General features: G+C 34.7%; 1 protein-coding gene across 1 annotated transcript in view; it reads right to left on the reverse strand.

The window, feature by feature from the left end:
- Positions 1–6,511: 6,511 nt before the first annotated feature.
- Positions 6,512–16,760, reverse strand: part of LOC134839506 (uncharacterized) — a 58,618-nt gene continuing 48,369 nt past the window's right edge. The window contains exons 4-5 of the mRNA XM_063855084.1: positions 7,384–7,636; positions 6,512–6,978 (exon numbers count right to left, since the gene is read on the reverse strand). Coding sequence (XP_063711154.1) covers positions 6,673–6,978; positions 7,384–7,636 — 559 coding nt within the window. The 3' untranslated portion in view covers positions 6,512–6,672. The remainder of the gene's footprint in view (positions 6,979–7,383; positions 7,637–16,760) is intronic.

Below are 16,760 nucleotides of genomic sequence, written 5' to 3' on the forward strand. Positions count from 1 at the left end.
AGTTTGCTGGAGGTTTCAAGAGGTGTTAGCTTTGGGTGTAAGGTTTTTATTTCATTCCATGTGGGAATGTTTATTATATTTGATTCTGCTCCTGAATCAATTAAAAAATCAATTTCAAGATCTGGTGGTTGAAATTCTTTGCTTTTTGGACTTTCCAAAAGAAATGGTATTGTCCAAATTTTTTCTTTGGGTTGTTCTTTTTGTATGTTTTGATAGATGTGATTTGTATTCAAGCATTTTGTTTTTTCTTTCTCATTGGGTTGGTTTGTAGTGTTTATTTCATTAGTTTTTTGTGTCGTCGGTGTGGAATGGACGGGTTCAATATAATAATTGTGAAGGAGTTCTGATTGATTTTCATATATGTGTGATGAAAAAGGTTCTTCATATATAACAGGTTCATAGTCATTTTCGACTTTTATCATGTTGATGGAGAGAGTGTTTTCTGCATCGCTTTCTGAATCTGATGATCCACAGTTTATTTGGTTGAGTTGTAACGTATCAGTTACTGTGTCATCAATACCTGGAGGGTCTGATGTTGTTTCTGGATTAGATTGTACTTGATTATTATGTCTTTGATGTTTAGGTGTACTACTTCTGTGGCGATTATTAGAATTATTATAGTTATTATTATTCCGGTGTGGTGATTGGGAATAATTTCTATAACGATTATTATAACTTGAGTGTCGATTTTGTGAATTATTTCGCGATCTGTTTTGGTAATTATTGTTTGGTCTGTTATAGTTCGATCTATTATATGAGTTATTTCTTGATTGATTGTTCGGGTAATTCTGGTTTCGGTTGTTTGAATAACTTCTATTCCGATTATTTGAGTAGTTTCTATTCCTATTGTATGATGAATTTCGTGATTGATTGTTTGGATAATAATTATTTCTTGATTGGGAATTAGATCTAGAAACAAATCGTTGTGTATTTGAATGTGATCTGGAGTAGTTATTTCGACTATTTGGTCTATTGTAGTGATTTTGTGATGAATTATGCGTGTTTCTTCGTTCTGGTGATCTTCCTCTATAACTTGAGTTATATGGTGATTGATTTCTTGTATAATTTGTATTGTTCGGGAGGGGTTTTCCTGAACTGTTGTTGCTGTAGACTGTTTTGTTCGGTAGATTTTGATCTTTTTTCATGTATTGATAGAATGATTTATTTGGTTCTTTATATTTTTGAGGTTTATGTTGATTGTCTTGCTGTTTTTGTCTACATTCAGAAATACTATGTCCGTATCGTCGGCAATAATTACACCATTTTTTGAAAGATGGTTTGCCTTTAAAGTTTGGGTGTTTTTCGTAAATTTTGAGTATTTCAGTGATTTTTTCAACGAGATCTGTATCTGATTCCTGTATATTGTTTATATTTGTGGAAGCTGTTTCAATTCTGTTAACGTATTGTAATTTCAGATTTTCCGTTTCTTCCAGTTTCATTGTGATTTCTGCTTGTTCTAGTTTGTCTACTAGTTTTCGAAAATCTAAATCGGGTTCTCGAATTGACGAAGGATGGGATGCTCTCTTTTTTATTGCTATTTTCCTTAATTGTGGTGTTAAGGTCATCATTAAGATTTCTGTCATCTTTGTGTTTTTATAGTCATGTGTATTTAATGAAAATGCTTTTCGAACTAGTGTTTCAATTCGTACTGCTAATTGCTTGATGGTTTCGTTTGGTAATCTGCGAATTTCATTACATAAAACTCTTTGTTGTTGTTTGTTTCTTTCGGAGTCAAACATTTTTGAAAATTCTTGTGTAAATCTTTTCCAATTTGATTTTATTTCTATAGGCAATACTGAAAACCATTTTTGGGCTGCGTCATCTAGAGTTGTTTGTATTAACGCTGTGCGTCGATGTATCCAGTTTTGATGTAGTGGCGTATTAATTGGTTCGGGTCCTATATTTAAAATCAAATTTGCTGTGACTGCATTTAAATAGTCTTCTACAGAATATTCAGGGTCTGTTCCTGTGAATACCATTAAAGGTTTATTTGATGTTATTGATGATCCACCCATAATGTATGGATTCATCGTCATTTGTAATGATTCTGCTGCATTTGGCATTTGAGAAAAATTTGAAAGTTGATTTCTTGTTATTTCGTGTTGTTGAAGATAATATGGGAGTGGTATTTCATTTTGCATTTGTGCTGGTTGGTACGAGTTTGCAATCATTGGGTTTTGTTGCTGAATTGGTTGAAAAGATTTATTAATTGGGTTTTGTTGTTGAATTGGTTGTTGAATTTGTGTATCTGTTGGTTGTGGAGAAAAAATTCTATGATATGTATGTGGTTTCTGTATTCCTTGTCCACGATATTCTTGATTATTGGGTGTAAATATATCTGGTTGTAAGAAATCATCATCTGAGGATAAGTAATCCATTTGATAAGATGTTTGTTTTTTATTTTTATTTTGTTGAAAAAATGGATAGTTTTCACTACGATCCTGTGGAGGATGTAAATTTGTTTGGAAATTTACTGAGTTAGGTGGTGCCATTGGGTTATCCCAGTTTCGAGATCTTGTATAATTACTAAAATTTTTTCGTGGTTGATAATTTGTTTTTGATGGATGTGTGTAATTATAATTATGGTCTGCAAAGTTGTTTCTAGTGAACGTTTTGCGTGTTTTTGGCGGTATTGTCATGGGTCTGTATGTTTGGTAATCCATGTGTGAATATTTTGGAGCAACCGAAGGTTTAACGGTTGATTGTAATGTTACCTGTGTTTGTGAAGAATTTGTATTTCTTGGTGTTGTTAAGTTTGGACGTATTGGTGAAATACTTTGTTGTGTAGTTGTTGTGTGTACGATTTCTTCATTTATGAAGTGTGATGGTGTCTGGATATCTTGTTGAGTAAGATTCCTAGTTCCATTGAGGTTTTCATTGTGTATGACTGTAGAGTTTAAACTATTATTTTGCATATCGGGTAAAAATGTATTATAGTTTAATGGTGTTGCATCAATGGTTAATGGTATTACTCGTACATAATCTCTTACATAAGATATCGTACTTATTGCTTGACTTGAGATTGATTGTGGGAAGTTTATGAATGCGGGATGAGACCATTCGGGGTCCCAAACATAGTCTGATTGTTCTGTGATGGCAGTATCATCGTTTGAGTTTTGGGGTCTAAAATTTTTTCTTGCTTGTGAAATTAAATCAATATTATGTGTGAAATAATCTATTATGAACCATGCCAAGATTTTTTGTAAGTCGTGTTTTGTATGTTGTGAAACTTCATCTTTCGTGAAATTTTCTTTAATTATATTTAGAAAACTAGAGAGTAGTGTGATTTCATGTCGTACTCTTATATGTTTAGATGTTTCTGTCGGTGAGACATTTGGTATCTGGATTTCGTTTTCTAATATCGAGATATAACTATATATTATCGCAAAAACTTCATTGGTGAATATGGAGTTTGCTCTTTGTGAGTTATGATATTGGATGCTTTTTATATATTCTGAGAATACTTTTGAGAATTCTAAATCAAGGTCGTCTGTTTGAATTATATATTTACTGTGATTCTGGTTTGGTGAGCTGAATTCTATGGAGTAGATTCCGTATTGTTGTGTTAGGTTACATATATCTTTTAGATAGTGATCGATAATTTGTCTTTTGATTTTTACATCTGGGAATTCTGTTTTACATGGACTGATTCCGGGTTCAAACAAATTTAAGAGTAAATTTTTGCAGAATATATGCTGTCCTCTATCAGTGGTTGCATCTACGATAAAGGGGAAAATATCATCATCATCTGGACTTTCTTCACCTGGGGTGTGCGTTGAGCTCATTTTTTCGTTCGATGACTGTTAATATGTAATTATCAATGTGTCTAATTGGTTGATTCCAATTGTATAAATGTACTGGTTTGTGTTTATACTGCTTTTTTATTCTTCTTTTTCCTCTTTTTGATGAATTTGAAGTTGTTTCTGAGTCAGAGAAATATAATTGATCGTGAATTGGGCAATTTTTATCTATTGATTCTTTTAGTTTATAAAGTTCGTCTAAACTGTTGGTTTCTGATTCTGAAAATGCGTTTCGATTTTTTGAAAATCTTTTTCGTGTTATTTGTCTTTGTTTAGTTATTATTTTTCTCTTTAATGTTTGTCGTTTTGTTCTAATGTATCCAACTGTTTGTGTATGAGGTGTGATTACAAGGTCGTATTTTTTGTTATTTATTTCACAATTGTGTAAAACGATTGTTTGTTTATTTCCTAGGTTTTTAAATGACATAAGGTTTAGGATGATGGATGCAAAAGGTTGTTAAATGATTTCTATTTGCTTAAACTGTTAGTCCTTACGATTTTTTTGTTAGCCTAACCTGGGTCTATTTGTTCAGGGTTGGGGAGAAAAGTATATCGATTCCGAAGAATGATTTTATACTTTCTCGTGGCTAGTATAAGCTAAGATGTTAACTTACTTAATCTTACTTAAGGGTAGTGATTGTGTTCAGGGTTGGAGAATAGTAAATCGATCCACAGGGTTCAGGTATAATTAGAACGCGAGTAGTTCGTTAGATACTATTTTAAACTTACTAAGTCTAAGATTTATCCTGGGTCTGGTAAGAGGGGGGATCAAGTGAAGGATGAATAACCGAAGTTCTTCACTGTTTATCCTAATTTGAATGATTAGTTTTGTTCAAAAATTTCTATTAGTCCTGGGTTTTTAGAAAGGGTTGGATAGTGAATCGACGTTTGAGGTCGTTAGACACTCGTTTAGTGGGTGGGGGAGAACAAAGTTGTTCTTTTTGATCCAAGGATAGGCCTTGATGATCAAGTTTTAAATTTAATTAAATAGAAAATGATTTAAGATCCAAGGATAAGCCTTGATGATCTGATTTTAAAATTAAGTGAATTTAAGTTTAAAATGTTTTAAATTTGTGTAAAGAATAGATTTAGTATTTTTATGATATTAGTGAGCTTATGATTGCTGTTATGTTTAGGCGATGAAGCTGGAACAACAGGATGATTTATAATTACTAATCATTTATTGTCATGCTACTAATTTTTATTTTGATTTTTCAATAAATATTTTTCAAACATGTTTTGTATATTACTGCAGAATTTTGGAAAACGATCTGAGATCTTTTTATCAATCGTTATTGTATATTAATAATTTTGTTTAGTGCCTGAAATGATTTTGAAGATTGACTTCAAAATTTTATGTTTGCAAATGAAAATCTAAATTCATTGCTAGTAGTATTCTAAATACAAAAGTTTGTTCTGGCTTTTGCCGAACTATCATATAACTATATGGTAAGTTTCTGCTTTGTCGTATGTCGTCTCTGGTTCGAGGTCTTCTTCCAATTCCGGGTAGTTCTGTTATCGTTCGGAATATTGGCTCTGATCTATTGAGTCGTAGAGACATTTCGATTAAATTATTGTCGTATAACATTTTGTAAATGTTTTGTCTAAATTCTAATCTATTATTGGTTAATGCTAAGCTATTAAGGTCTTGTTCGAGACTTATGGTCGCACCAGATGAGTTATTATCGATGGGTATAACTCATAGAGTAATTTCGGATAGGGTACACCGTCTGCTCGTCACGCTATCTTATTTTCGGCCGGATAGATTCGTGCAACTTCTTAGTCTAATACCGATCCTAATCTTACTCTTATACTATCTAGTCTCAGGTTGTTTAACTAGTCTCTGCTAGGCTCAATAGATCTAGGGTATACTGGTTTATTGCGGCTGCTGAAGTACTCGGGAGAGTTCAACTAATTTCTAAGTTAAATTCAAATCTCTCTGGTGCTGAAATTACAAGTAATTTCAGCACTTACAAATAAGTGGATTGTTAGTTAGATGGATCATGATTGGTTAATATTAAATACTTTACATTGGTAAAATATCTAATTTATCCAATCATAAAATGTAGTTTAGATCAGGTTCCATTTCGAACTAACCTACTTGGAAGTTCAGTCAAAATATAAAAAAAATTAAGGAAGTTAAACTTCATGAATTATGGCCAGAAGCCAGAAGTACTATAGATTCCTTAGACTCACTAGGTAATGAGGATCTACTTAACAATATCCCCCTACGGTAAGGGGGAGATTGTTCAGTAGATCCCATATGTGGGCAGAAACTTTTTTCCGGTGCCTAAAAAAATAATACTTAGATGCGCCACGACGGCCAAAAAATAACCAGCCTCGTTCCAAACGGTCGATGATACTTCACTTTTAGGCAAAAAAGCTGAAATGTCGCACAATTAAGTACCTCATTACCTAGTGAGTCTAAGGAATCTATAGTACTTCTGGCTTCTGGCCATAATTCATGAAGTTTAATTTCCTTATTTTTTTTTATATTTTGACTGAACTTCCAAGTAGGTTAGTTCGAAAGCTTCCATGTTAGCGTTATATGTACACGCTCTAATCCCAGATATGTCATAACTTTTTGTTGATTGGCTCAGATATGTTTTGAACAAATCAACCAAGTTTAGGCGTGCGTTCGTTAACTAGATATAAATAGACTTTCTAAAAAGATGAAAAGTTGAATTCAAAACAAATTAGAAAAACGGCTATTCGCTGAAAATATCAAAATTAAGTATCAAATCACTGTTAATTAAATCTATTTATTTATTTAAAAGTTGGATGGATATGGTTTTGTGGTCTTATTTTGTTTGCAGATCATCATCTTATCTTCATCATCATCTTCCAAATAGTCAGGGGTTAAAATTAAGCTCTATTTTTGCGTTTTTAAGATATACGTGCGAATCAGTCGCGTGTTTAAGCTCGGCATCCAATGAAATCGGGGCATTTCGTCCTCCTTTTGATCATAGAGAAATACCATCAGAGTGTTTAAAAGTTGATAAAATATCGTCTGATCATTCAGTGAAACTGCGAGCAGGCCTTTAAAACATAGACTTGGATTCGCTTTTTCATCCTCGAAAATGTCTTTGAAACACTTGCCTTTGCGGATCAAAAGAATAAAAGCATAGTTGATGAAATGCATGAGCTGAAGAAGATATGTGGCCTGGTACAAAAATGACTGGAAAAATATAACCAGAATTACTTGAAGACTAGTGCACATAAGCAAGTCATTTTTGAAAACTATCGTGAAAAATTAAAACACTGATTTTTTTCTAATAATCACCAAATGTTTGAAATCTTGGGACTCGAGGATATTCGAGATTGTTAAAATCTGATGAAAATAATTTGGTAGTTTCTTATTCAGAAACTAATGGCGGCTCACACTTTAGTCAACTCATCTAAACGGTTTAGTCAAAAAGTCCCAACTTTTTTGTTTTTAAGAGGAAGTTCGTTTTTTAGAAGATTTAGTGTAAGCTTTGTCGTTTTCTAATTACACTTTTAACGCTTTTTGGTGAAAAACTGATTAATTACAAACTCCAGCGTTACTACTAATCTAAGTAATTCTGCTTGATTTTGGCCATGCCTGATATCCCGAAGACATGTCCCAGGAGGCGCAAAACTGATCAACAAAGAGGGCGGTTTCCTCAGACTGATGATTGGCTCCTTCAACATGCTTGTCGGTTTCAGTCACCAAAAAATACGATGTCTTCATTGTACCTCTTTTAAGTTCAAATGAGGGCACAAATAACTTTAATTTCCCCGCGCTTTTTCGTGATGAGTTTTGAAAAGTTTGAGCACCTGTCAAAGCGCAAGCTGGAAGATTGTTCTTTCCAAATCTACAACATGAACAAGCATGATCTGTGGTTGTTGTGCAAGCAACCCAAAACGTTCCGGTCACAAATAATGTTGAAAACAATTTACACTTTTCTAAAACATGTAAGAGAGGCAAAATATAGTAAATGCTAAAATTATGGCAATATTCTTTTAGGTCAACGCATCTGAGCAAAGTTAGTTAACTAAAAAATCTCATTTTGACGTTTGAAATCAACTTTCATTTCTTTTCCATAGTACAACCGCGTGAAAATATAATTTGGAAAATTTAATTAGCCTAAAATTAGTAGCACAAAGTTGAAACAGACAGAAAAAATTGAAAACAGCAATCTGCCAATTTTGAGTAAGTTTTGCACGCAAGTTTGAGTTTTAGGGTGATCTTGAGTCAAACTTTCTGTCTGAAAATTAGCTTTTGGATGCAAACGTTTTTTCGAAATGAGTCATTTGCTCTTATTAATTAGTTCTGTCTATTCCAACTTTTTGTAATTCTCTTTATAATTTAATAGCAAAAGATTTCTTCAGACAGAAATAATGAAAAAGAGCAGTCTGCCACATTTATGCTACTTTTGCGGGCAAACTTGAAATTTCAGGTGACCTTGAGTCATATTTCTGTCTGGAAAAGTAGTTTTTGCATGCAAAGGTTCTCTATGACAAAAGCTCTTTTTAATTAAATCTGTCTGTTCCAACTTTTGGCAACTTTCTCTGTTCCAGGTGACCTTGAGTAATTCCTTTTTTGTAATTCTCTTCATAATTTAATAGCAAAAGATTTCTTCAGACAGAAATAATGAAAAAGAGCAGTCTGCCACATTTATGCTACTTTTGCGGGCAAACTTGAAATTTCAGGTGACCTTGAGTCATATTTCTGTCTGGAAAAGTAGTTTTTGCATCAAAAAGATTTCTTCAGACAGAAATAATGAAAAAGAGCAGTCTGCCACATTTATGCTACTTTTGCGGGCAAACTTGAAATTTCAGGTGACCTTGAGTCATATTTCTGTCTGGAAAAGTAGTTTTTGCATGCAAAGGTTCTCTATGACAAAAGCTCTTTTTAATTAAATCTGTCTGTTCCAACTTTTGGCAACTTTCTCTGTTCCAAATTTTGGCAACTCTCTCTGATAAGCATGCATACGCACACTCAGTAAAAATAAAAAATAATAGATTATAATGAATTTTTATTGTCAGTCTTCATAACTATCAAAAAGAATTATTTATAAAAGATTGAAAATGGATTATAATGTTACTATTTTTCGAAACAATAAAAATCATTATAATCGTTTATAATCAGTTATAATCGATTCTTTTAAAAAAATTCTCAACCTTTATTGAATTATGATCCATAGTAGTATAGATATACGACACTGGGATCGGGGGGGGGGGGGGTGATCCCTACAGGGATCATTGGGTATAGATTATACCTAATGATCCCTATGTAAATATTTATACCTAATGATCCCTATGTAAAATATTTATACCTAATGATCCCTATGTAAAATATTTATACCTAATGATCCCTATGTAAAATATTTATACCTAATGATCCCAATGTATAATTTTTATACTTAATGATCCCTACAGGGATCATTGGGTATAGATTATACCTAATGATCCCTATGTAAATACTTATACCTAATGATCCCTATGTAAAATATTTATCCCTAATGATCCCTATGTAAAATATTTATACCTAATGATCCCTATGTAAAATATTTATACCTAATGATCCCAATGTATAATTTTTATACTTAATGATCCCTATGTAAAACTTCGGTAAATTATTGAGTATTCCCACTGAACGTTGTGGAAACGGGAATGGAATTAAGTTTCGGTCGGTGCATGTTTTCCCTTCTAAAGTTTGGGGGTATTGGCTTGTTTACATGTAAAAGGACGTTATATACCTATTATATGTAATAGGAAAGCACCAGATTTTGGCAGCGTAGCTTAACTGTTGGCTGCGGTGAACGATTTCCTTCAAAAATGCATGTTTTATTGCTGAATCTCAAAGAAAGGAAAATTCGTCAATTGCGGCGGCCGCCACCTCTATTTAGGCAAAAGCTAATGATCAATTTGACCGAAATAAGAATGAAAAGTTTCTTTATGCCAAATGAAAGTAAAAAACAAAGAAAAATTATGCAACACTGAAAACTCTAAAATAATGAAATTGGCTTGAAAATTTTGACATTTCCATTTTCCGTGTCTACAGGAGACTGAAAAATAAACGTCTGAAATCTATGACAAAAGCTTTGATTTTATAGAAAGGTTGAAAGAGCTAATAAGTTGAAGTGGGTTAAGATCTTGAAAAACGAGAACACTGATGAAAGCCAAAAGTGCCCAGAAATATTGTCAAAACTTGTACCTAACTTGTTACTATAAAATTGAAGTGGAACAAAATTTCTTGGGGTCCGAGTAGAGGAAAACGCATGGCGCTCGACTCTCAGCCGAAAGGCGGCGTTTCGAAACCCGTCCGGAAATTGTACTGAAAGGAGGCAACAGTTGCTGGTATGGTGATATCCCCCCATAGATCGATTTTGTATTTTTTATAGTAATCTAACTTCTCGGATTACTGCTATTCAGTTAAAAATTGGGTAAAAATGTCAATTACTAAAAAATGTAGTGTTTAAAATGAAATTGAAAAGTGTACAAAACAGCCATATTAAATTGTTAGTTAATGGGTAAGCATGTGAGTTAGGAAACGTTTCAAAACATGATCATTTATGTAAGCAAAATCAGAAGCATCACCATTAAAGTTTTTATCATAAATCAAATGTGCAATATAAATGCAAAAAGAACCGCACATGGTAGAGTTTGAGTCTTGCATGGGAAAGTGTGTCATCAATTCAGTCACCTGATGAAAATTCTCATTCAATCGTTTATACAGATTGGTGTACTGCCAAAGAGGAAGACCGAGAGGATCAGCAAAATATAAAACATTTCTTCTGTTGCAAATTACAATCCAATGTGTCCCCGGAGAATCTGATTTTGAAGTGTTCACAATCATAAAGATATTGTTTGGGATGTGAGGTGGAAAATTTTTCGCTGCAAATACTCCAAGAAACTTATATTTCAGATGTTTACAGTTCTGAATGAGATCCTGCAACTGAATTTCATCCATTTTTAGACGGTCGAAATTGGAAGGACGTTCTTTGTAACTTTGCGGTCGGATGTAATAAATACATTGGATGAGCGTATACCCCAAACAAAAATTTCAAGGTTTGCTGTCAACGCGTTTGAGAATTGAAGATCGAGTGAAACTGAGCAGTTAGTAAGTTCTGGATGCAAGAAGTCATGAGCTGCCTGCTGTGTGCTAGTGAGATCAAAACACATAATAAAGTGCTGTTGGTAGTTATCCAGAGTGATTCCCAGCCCGCAGTGCAACAAACCTAGCGCTGATAGTGTGTTGAAGAAGAGACGTTTATGATCTTGTGTACTGATTGGTGTACTTGCTATTGGCAAACCGTTCCGTCTCAAGGTAACTTGCTCCAATCCAAACTTTTGATAATGAAAAGGATTCGTTCGGTTTGTTCCTAGAAATGCATTATTTGTGATCAATGCTATTATAATTTGTCTCACCGGTTCACGAGCAAAAATGTCTTCCTGTTGCCAGCTGCGCTGACCAGCTGTTGCAAGAAATGTTTTTGTAATTTCTTCTTGATATGGGTAGTTCGCAGGAGTTTTGAGCAAAGTTGATTCAATGGCAGAGAGCACATGGTCGGTCACAGTCATTTTTCTAACATATAGGTTCGCTTCGTGTATTTGCAGCTTGTAATGCTTGGCAGCATCTTCAGAATAATGAGAAAGTCTTCAAGAGAACGTCTGTAGGAAAGTCTGAGGGTAACACCGCTCAACAAATGCTTGTCACAAGTGAAAAAATCAACTCCAGCGGGTCCAAAGAACCAAATTTCCCTCGATTCACGAACCAGTTCTCGTTGAGATGTGAAATCAGCTGCATCTATTGCAGCGGGATTGTTTTCAAAACGATATCCCTGACACTTAAGCCATGAATCCTTGGCTCCTTTGCTGTTAGAAAATTCTTTTCCAATAAAGCTTTTATGCGCAAAATTACTATTGGCATTTGAGATTTTGAGTCCATTAGCAGAGAGGGTACAGTCAGAGAAAAGGGAATACAGGGAGTTGTTTACGAGGAACGGTGAATCAGACACAGTAGGATCAGTGTTGTCGTATCGCAGATCAGCTCCATTTGATTGCGTTACTTTACATCGTATTTCCAAATAAATTTTTTGCAGGTCAACAAAATTATTACGGTCACCGGTGATTTCAAATTCAAGCATTGGTCCATTGGGTGAATAGACAGGTCCAATTTTTTGATCAAAAGGGTTTTCAAAAGTAATCAAAAGAGGTTGTTTTTCAAACAAATCCAGTGATCTATGGGTAGCTTCATTGGGTAACAAATTAGCGATCATTTTTGATGTTTGAGAAAAAATCTGCTCGACTTCTCACTGGTCTGATTTTTCTTCGAATGGTTGTTTTTCTTTTTCGAGCCCCTACTGACCTTCCTCTTCGTAATCCATTCATTGGTGTCTTTCGACGACGACGTCTACCACCACCGAGTTGTTTTCTTGCAGTTTTTGTGACAGTGTTTTTCAATGCTTGTTTAGGAGACTTCTTTTTCATAGCGACATCAATTAGTTCTGGCGCTGCACTCATCAAAAGTTCTCTGCCCAGTTTTTTCGCAGCCGGTAGAATAACCCGTCGTGCAAACGGTATAGCAACACGACCAATACCAGCAGCCAAAGCGCCAAACCCACCACTGCCGCGTTGTCGGTAGTGTCCAGAGAAATGAGGAAGTGAAGCTTGCTTTGCATAATATTGTTCCATTGGTTTTCAATCAAAGCGCTTGAATTTTAGAGTCAACACAACTTTACCAGTTCCTGCAAAGGGCACTACTCTTCCAGTTTCTGTGCGCAACTGCAACGATATTGATTGTACAGATGAAGTGAATAATTTTTTGTAGTCTAAATTAGTGAAGTTTTTTCGATGATTAGGTTCAATGCTGCAGGCACTATCGTTTTTGATGCGTCTATTTGAATCAATGACGCGTAACAATGGGGCCTTTGCATCACCAACAGTTTGGTATTGAAAAATGTCAATATAGACAAAAATTAGACTTGTCCCACTTGATAAGTCATATGGGAAATGAGATTCGTACAGTTCGTTTCCCTCATAAGATGCATCGAAGGAGGGTATCATATTGTAACCAACGTGATATTCACCGTTCTCATCAAGCTTTGCATTGTAGCCTAACAAACTGGGTATTTGGGGACTTGGGAATGAGATTCCTTCATTTGCGTTCATCCAAATGCTCATGCTATTCGTGATTTCTTGAGGACTCGCATCAAAATGAATTTTGTCTTTGAGTTTTGTTTTTATCTTATTAATCAATTGTTCTATAAAAGTGTACTCTCCTGATTTGATAAAAATTTTTTCGCCATAGTAGGGTCTGGAAATTGTATTCCGATTGCCAGCGTTGGATTTACTGGCTACTACTTCGGATGCTCTGAAGTACGTAAATTCCTCATCAGTAACATTGTTTAATTTTGTGGGGAAAATTATTTCTGAGAGAGCAACTCTCCAATCTCCGTCTAAAGCTATTTCCTCTTTACAAAAATTTCTAAAACTGGCCAAAGTGTTGTCTGGGAAATAATCCATTGATGCTGTTGAAATCAAATGTACAGTAAACTCATCACTGCCCATTTTCGTTATAATCAGCTTTGTTTCCAATTAAACTAAGTTCTTTTTCATAAAATTTTCCGCTGATTTCTTCCTTTTCCGCATCAATGAGACTGTATGTTGGAGGGTTTACAGTAGGAATGGCAACTATTTCAAAAACTTCGTCTGTAAAAATCTGCTTGTAACCTTTTCTAAAAGGCAAGTCAGTCTTCGCTATTCGCACATAGTCACCAACATAAAATTTTGGTTTCTGTACCAACTTCGATGAACTGTTTGCAATTAATGAAACTAAAGCAGGTACATGTTTTCTTGTGACCTTGTTTGGAGCCAATTTTGTTACTCTATTAACGCGTGAGTTAAACGTTTGAACAAAATTTTGTAATTTTTCAATATAACTGTAAGTCCATTCAAACTCCAAGTATTTGTAGATAATACTTTTCAGCGATCGAATGTTTCTTTCGGCAAACGCTGATTTTTTTTCACTGTGAGTATCGTATTTGATGATTTCTCGTTTAGTACATAATTTTTCGAACTCTCCTTTAAACTCGGTGCCTTTGTCAACCCAAACTTTTTTTGGTTGTTTTGTTTTGATCATTTTTTTGAAAGCTTCGGTTGTTTCCTTAGCATATTTGGTCTTCAGGGGTTCCACTCGTAAGTAGCGAGAGAGACAATCGACAGCAACTAACAAATATCGTACCCCTCGGTTATATTTAGCCAATTTATCAACATAAGCCAAGTCAAGAGACCAAATTTCGTTGATATCGTTAACAATCACTTTTAGCCGAGGATATGTTTTACGAAACAATCCATACTTTGTATGTGATGATTGAGATCTCAGAAAATTTTAAACTTTTTTTGGTGAGAGTTGACTAGCATTTGTTAAATTTTTAACGCTACCAAATGCAGCTGGACCTTTCGTGTAGAGTAATTTGAGTTTCTTTTCTTCACTGATAGTAGGATTTCCATTCTTTTGTTGACGTCGTCGCAAACGATTCTTTACTGCTTTCATAGTTTTTATCATCGTCGTCATCGTCGTCGTTGGTGGTTGGGAAAAACTCTTTTTTCTGGGTTTTTCTTTTGTCGGATTGCTTGGTTTTGGGTTTGAGAGTTGTCGATCGAGTCTTCGAAGAGTAGGGTTTCGATCTCTTCGAGTCCTCAGTTGTCGGGTTGTCGGAGACGAAGGAGGCAGAAGTTGAGGGCTTAGCTGCTTCGCTCTTAAGCGAGCGGAGAATCTGTTTGGCATAAGTGTTGGACACTAAGCTAGGATCAAGATTCAGTTCTTTCAAAATTTGAGGATAAAAAACACCCTCAAGTTTTTTTGTGTTTTGCTGTGTATCGTACAAAAAGGATTCAATTTTAACGAGTGTTGGTTTTCCTTGAATTAGAACATATCCGTCAGTGTCTAATGTCAAGGATTCAACTTTGAACAACTGCTTCAGCACTATGTTTGCCCTTTCCAATTTATTAGCTTCCAATAGCTCTTGAATGGATTCCATAACCTTTCGAAACACTTCAGCGGTTTTTCCATAACTTTTTTCATCCTTTTTTTCTAATCTCTTTGAACTTGTCTGCTGCTGAGAATTGTATGATTCAATATTTTCTTCTGCTTCATCATCACCATCACCACTGAAATTAGTAAGTGCAGATAAATTTCTTTTTCGAAGATTTGGTACTACATTACTAGGGGTTAAAGGAATAGGAGATGTTGGGTTTAATGGTGGTGGAGAGTCACGCCTGATATTTCGTTCTCGAAATCGTTGTATGTAATTGAGTTGAGATGATTTGTCGTTAATTAATGGATTATGAAGGATTTGAGATTGTGGTGCAGTTTTTTCATCTGGAGCATATGTTTTTCGAGGAATGAGGATGAATTCTTCAGCATACAAGCTTAAGGTTCTAGTTTTTCAGGTAAATGTAACACGATTCTCCGATTGATTTAACCAGTGAAATATTGTTTGCCAAAACTTTTCGTTTTTCTCGGATACTAAACTTAGGGTCAACAATTTTTCCAAATGGTATTTTCTTACTCTCGATGAAACTCTTGTTAGCTGGATCATGTCCCAGAAAAACATTTACAAAACAATCGCAAAGAAATCTAATAAAATTTGAATCAGCTCCTGTCAAAATTGATCTACAATGGCGACTATTGAGCATTTGCTTCATTATACATAATTCTTTCTCTTTCATTTTCAAGAGATGTGATAACTGCTTTTGAGGATGGTAAATAGAAAATGGTTGGTGATGGTGGAACTATGTTTGACGAATAACGAAGACATTCTGAAGTTTTGGGATCCAAGTCTATCAACAGATGACCGAAATCTTCTTTCGTTGCTAACTGATACGCATGACGGAGGAATTTTGCATTATTCAACTGTCTGCCTAAATAATCAATTTGTTGAATGTCTCGTGGTGATTTGAACAAAATTAAGTGAGTTGTATTCAAATCTATTGTACGTGATTGCTTACTTTGCTGAAATAAATTGTGCTTGAGATAAATAACATGAACATTTTTATGTCGACCTGCTGTAGCTAATTTAACAAAATCTTTTTCATTAAAAATTTCTTCATAGGTACCATCAAAGACAATCATACAATCCCGTAAGTTATTAACAATTTCAAAGCTGGGCAATTTTATAAATTCAATATCAAATTTGTTGTGAGAAACAAAGGAACGGTATTTGGGTTGATCGTGAAGATAAAAATAAAATATCTTGTTATACGATGGATAGAATGTACCTTTGAGAAGCATTTGAAAAATTAAATCAGTTTTGCCAGATCCCGAGGGACCTGAAACGGACATAAACAGACAATCTTTTGTTGAAATGATCTTATTCATTATTATAACTTGGGATTGGGTAACATGTAACCAACTGTACTGGATAGTATTGAAAGCCAAATGGCAGTCTCATCACAACTAAGGTTGTAAAAAGATGTGCCATTCTGCCAGATGACACAACACAACCTTCCGGCGACGTAAAAAAGGACGGCTAAAGGCCTTATGAACGAAAAAGTGTTGCGAAGGAGGGTCAGAATGTTCTAGAATTTTATTTTTCAAAATTTCGATTGAAGAGTGAACATTTCTGAGAAATAGAAAAAGTCGGCCATTTTGACTAAAAAAGAAGAGAAAGAACAACGACAGATATTGTGAAAAACAGTCGTACAAGAGACGGAAATCACGAAGCCTCTTATCGTGGCAACAACGCACGATAAGACACTTGTCAACAGATATTGGTGGAGAAGGAGGCTTCAGTGGGGGGAAGAAATATACCACGGGACCCTCCCGGGACACGAATTATAAGAGATAAGAGCGTTATCTCAGGAATATTACGGGAGCGGAGGCTTGGTCCCCCAGAGACTGTTCTATGTGAAGGGACTGTATAAACTAACTTTATAGCTGCTGGAATGTCATAGATCTTAATTAACACCGTTATTGTTTAATATTTCAGA

Source organism: Symsagittifera roscoffensis, chromosome 2, assembly GCF_963678635.1.
Source record: "Symsagittifera roscoffensis chromosome 2, txSymRosc1.1, whole genome shotgun sequence".
Classification (NCBI taxonomy): domain Eukaryota; kingdom Metazoa; phylum Xenacoelomorpha; order Acoela; family Convolutidae; genus Symsagittifera; species Symsagittifera roscoffensis.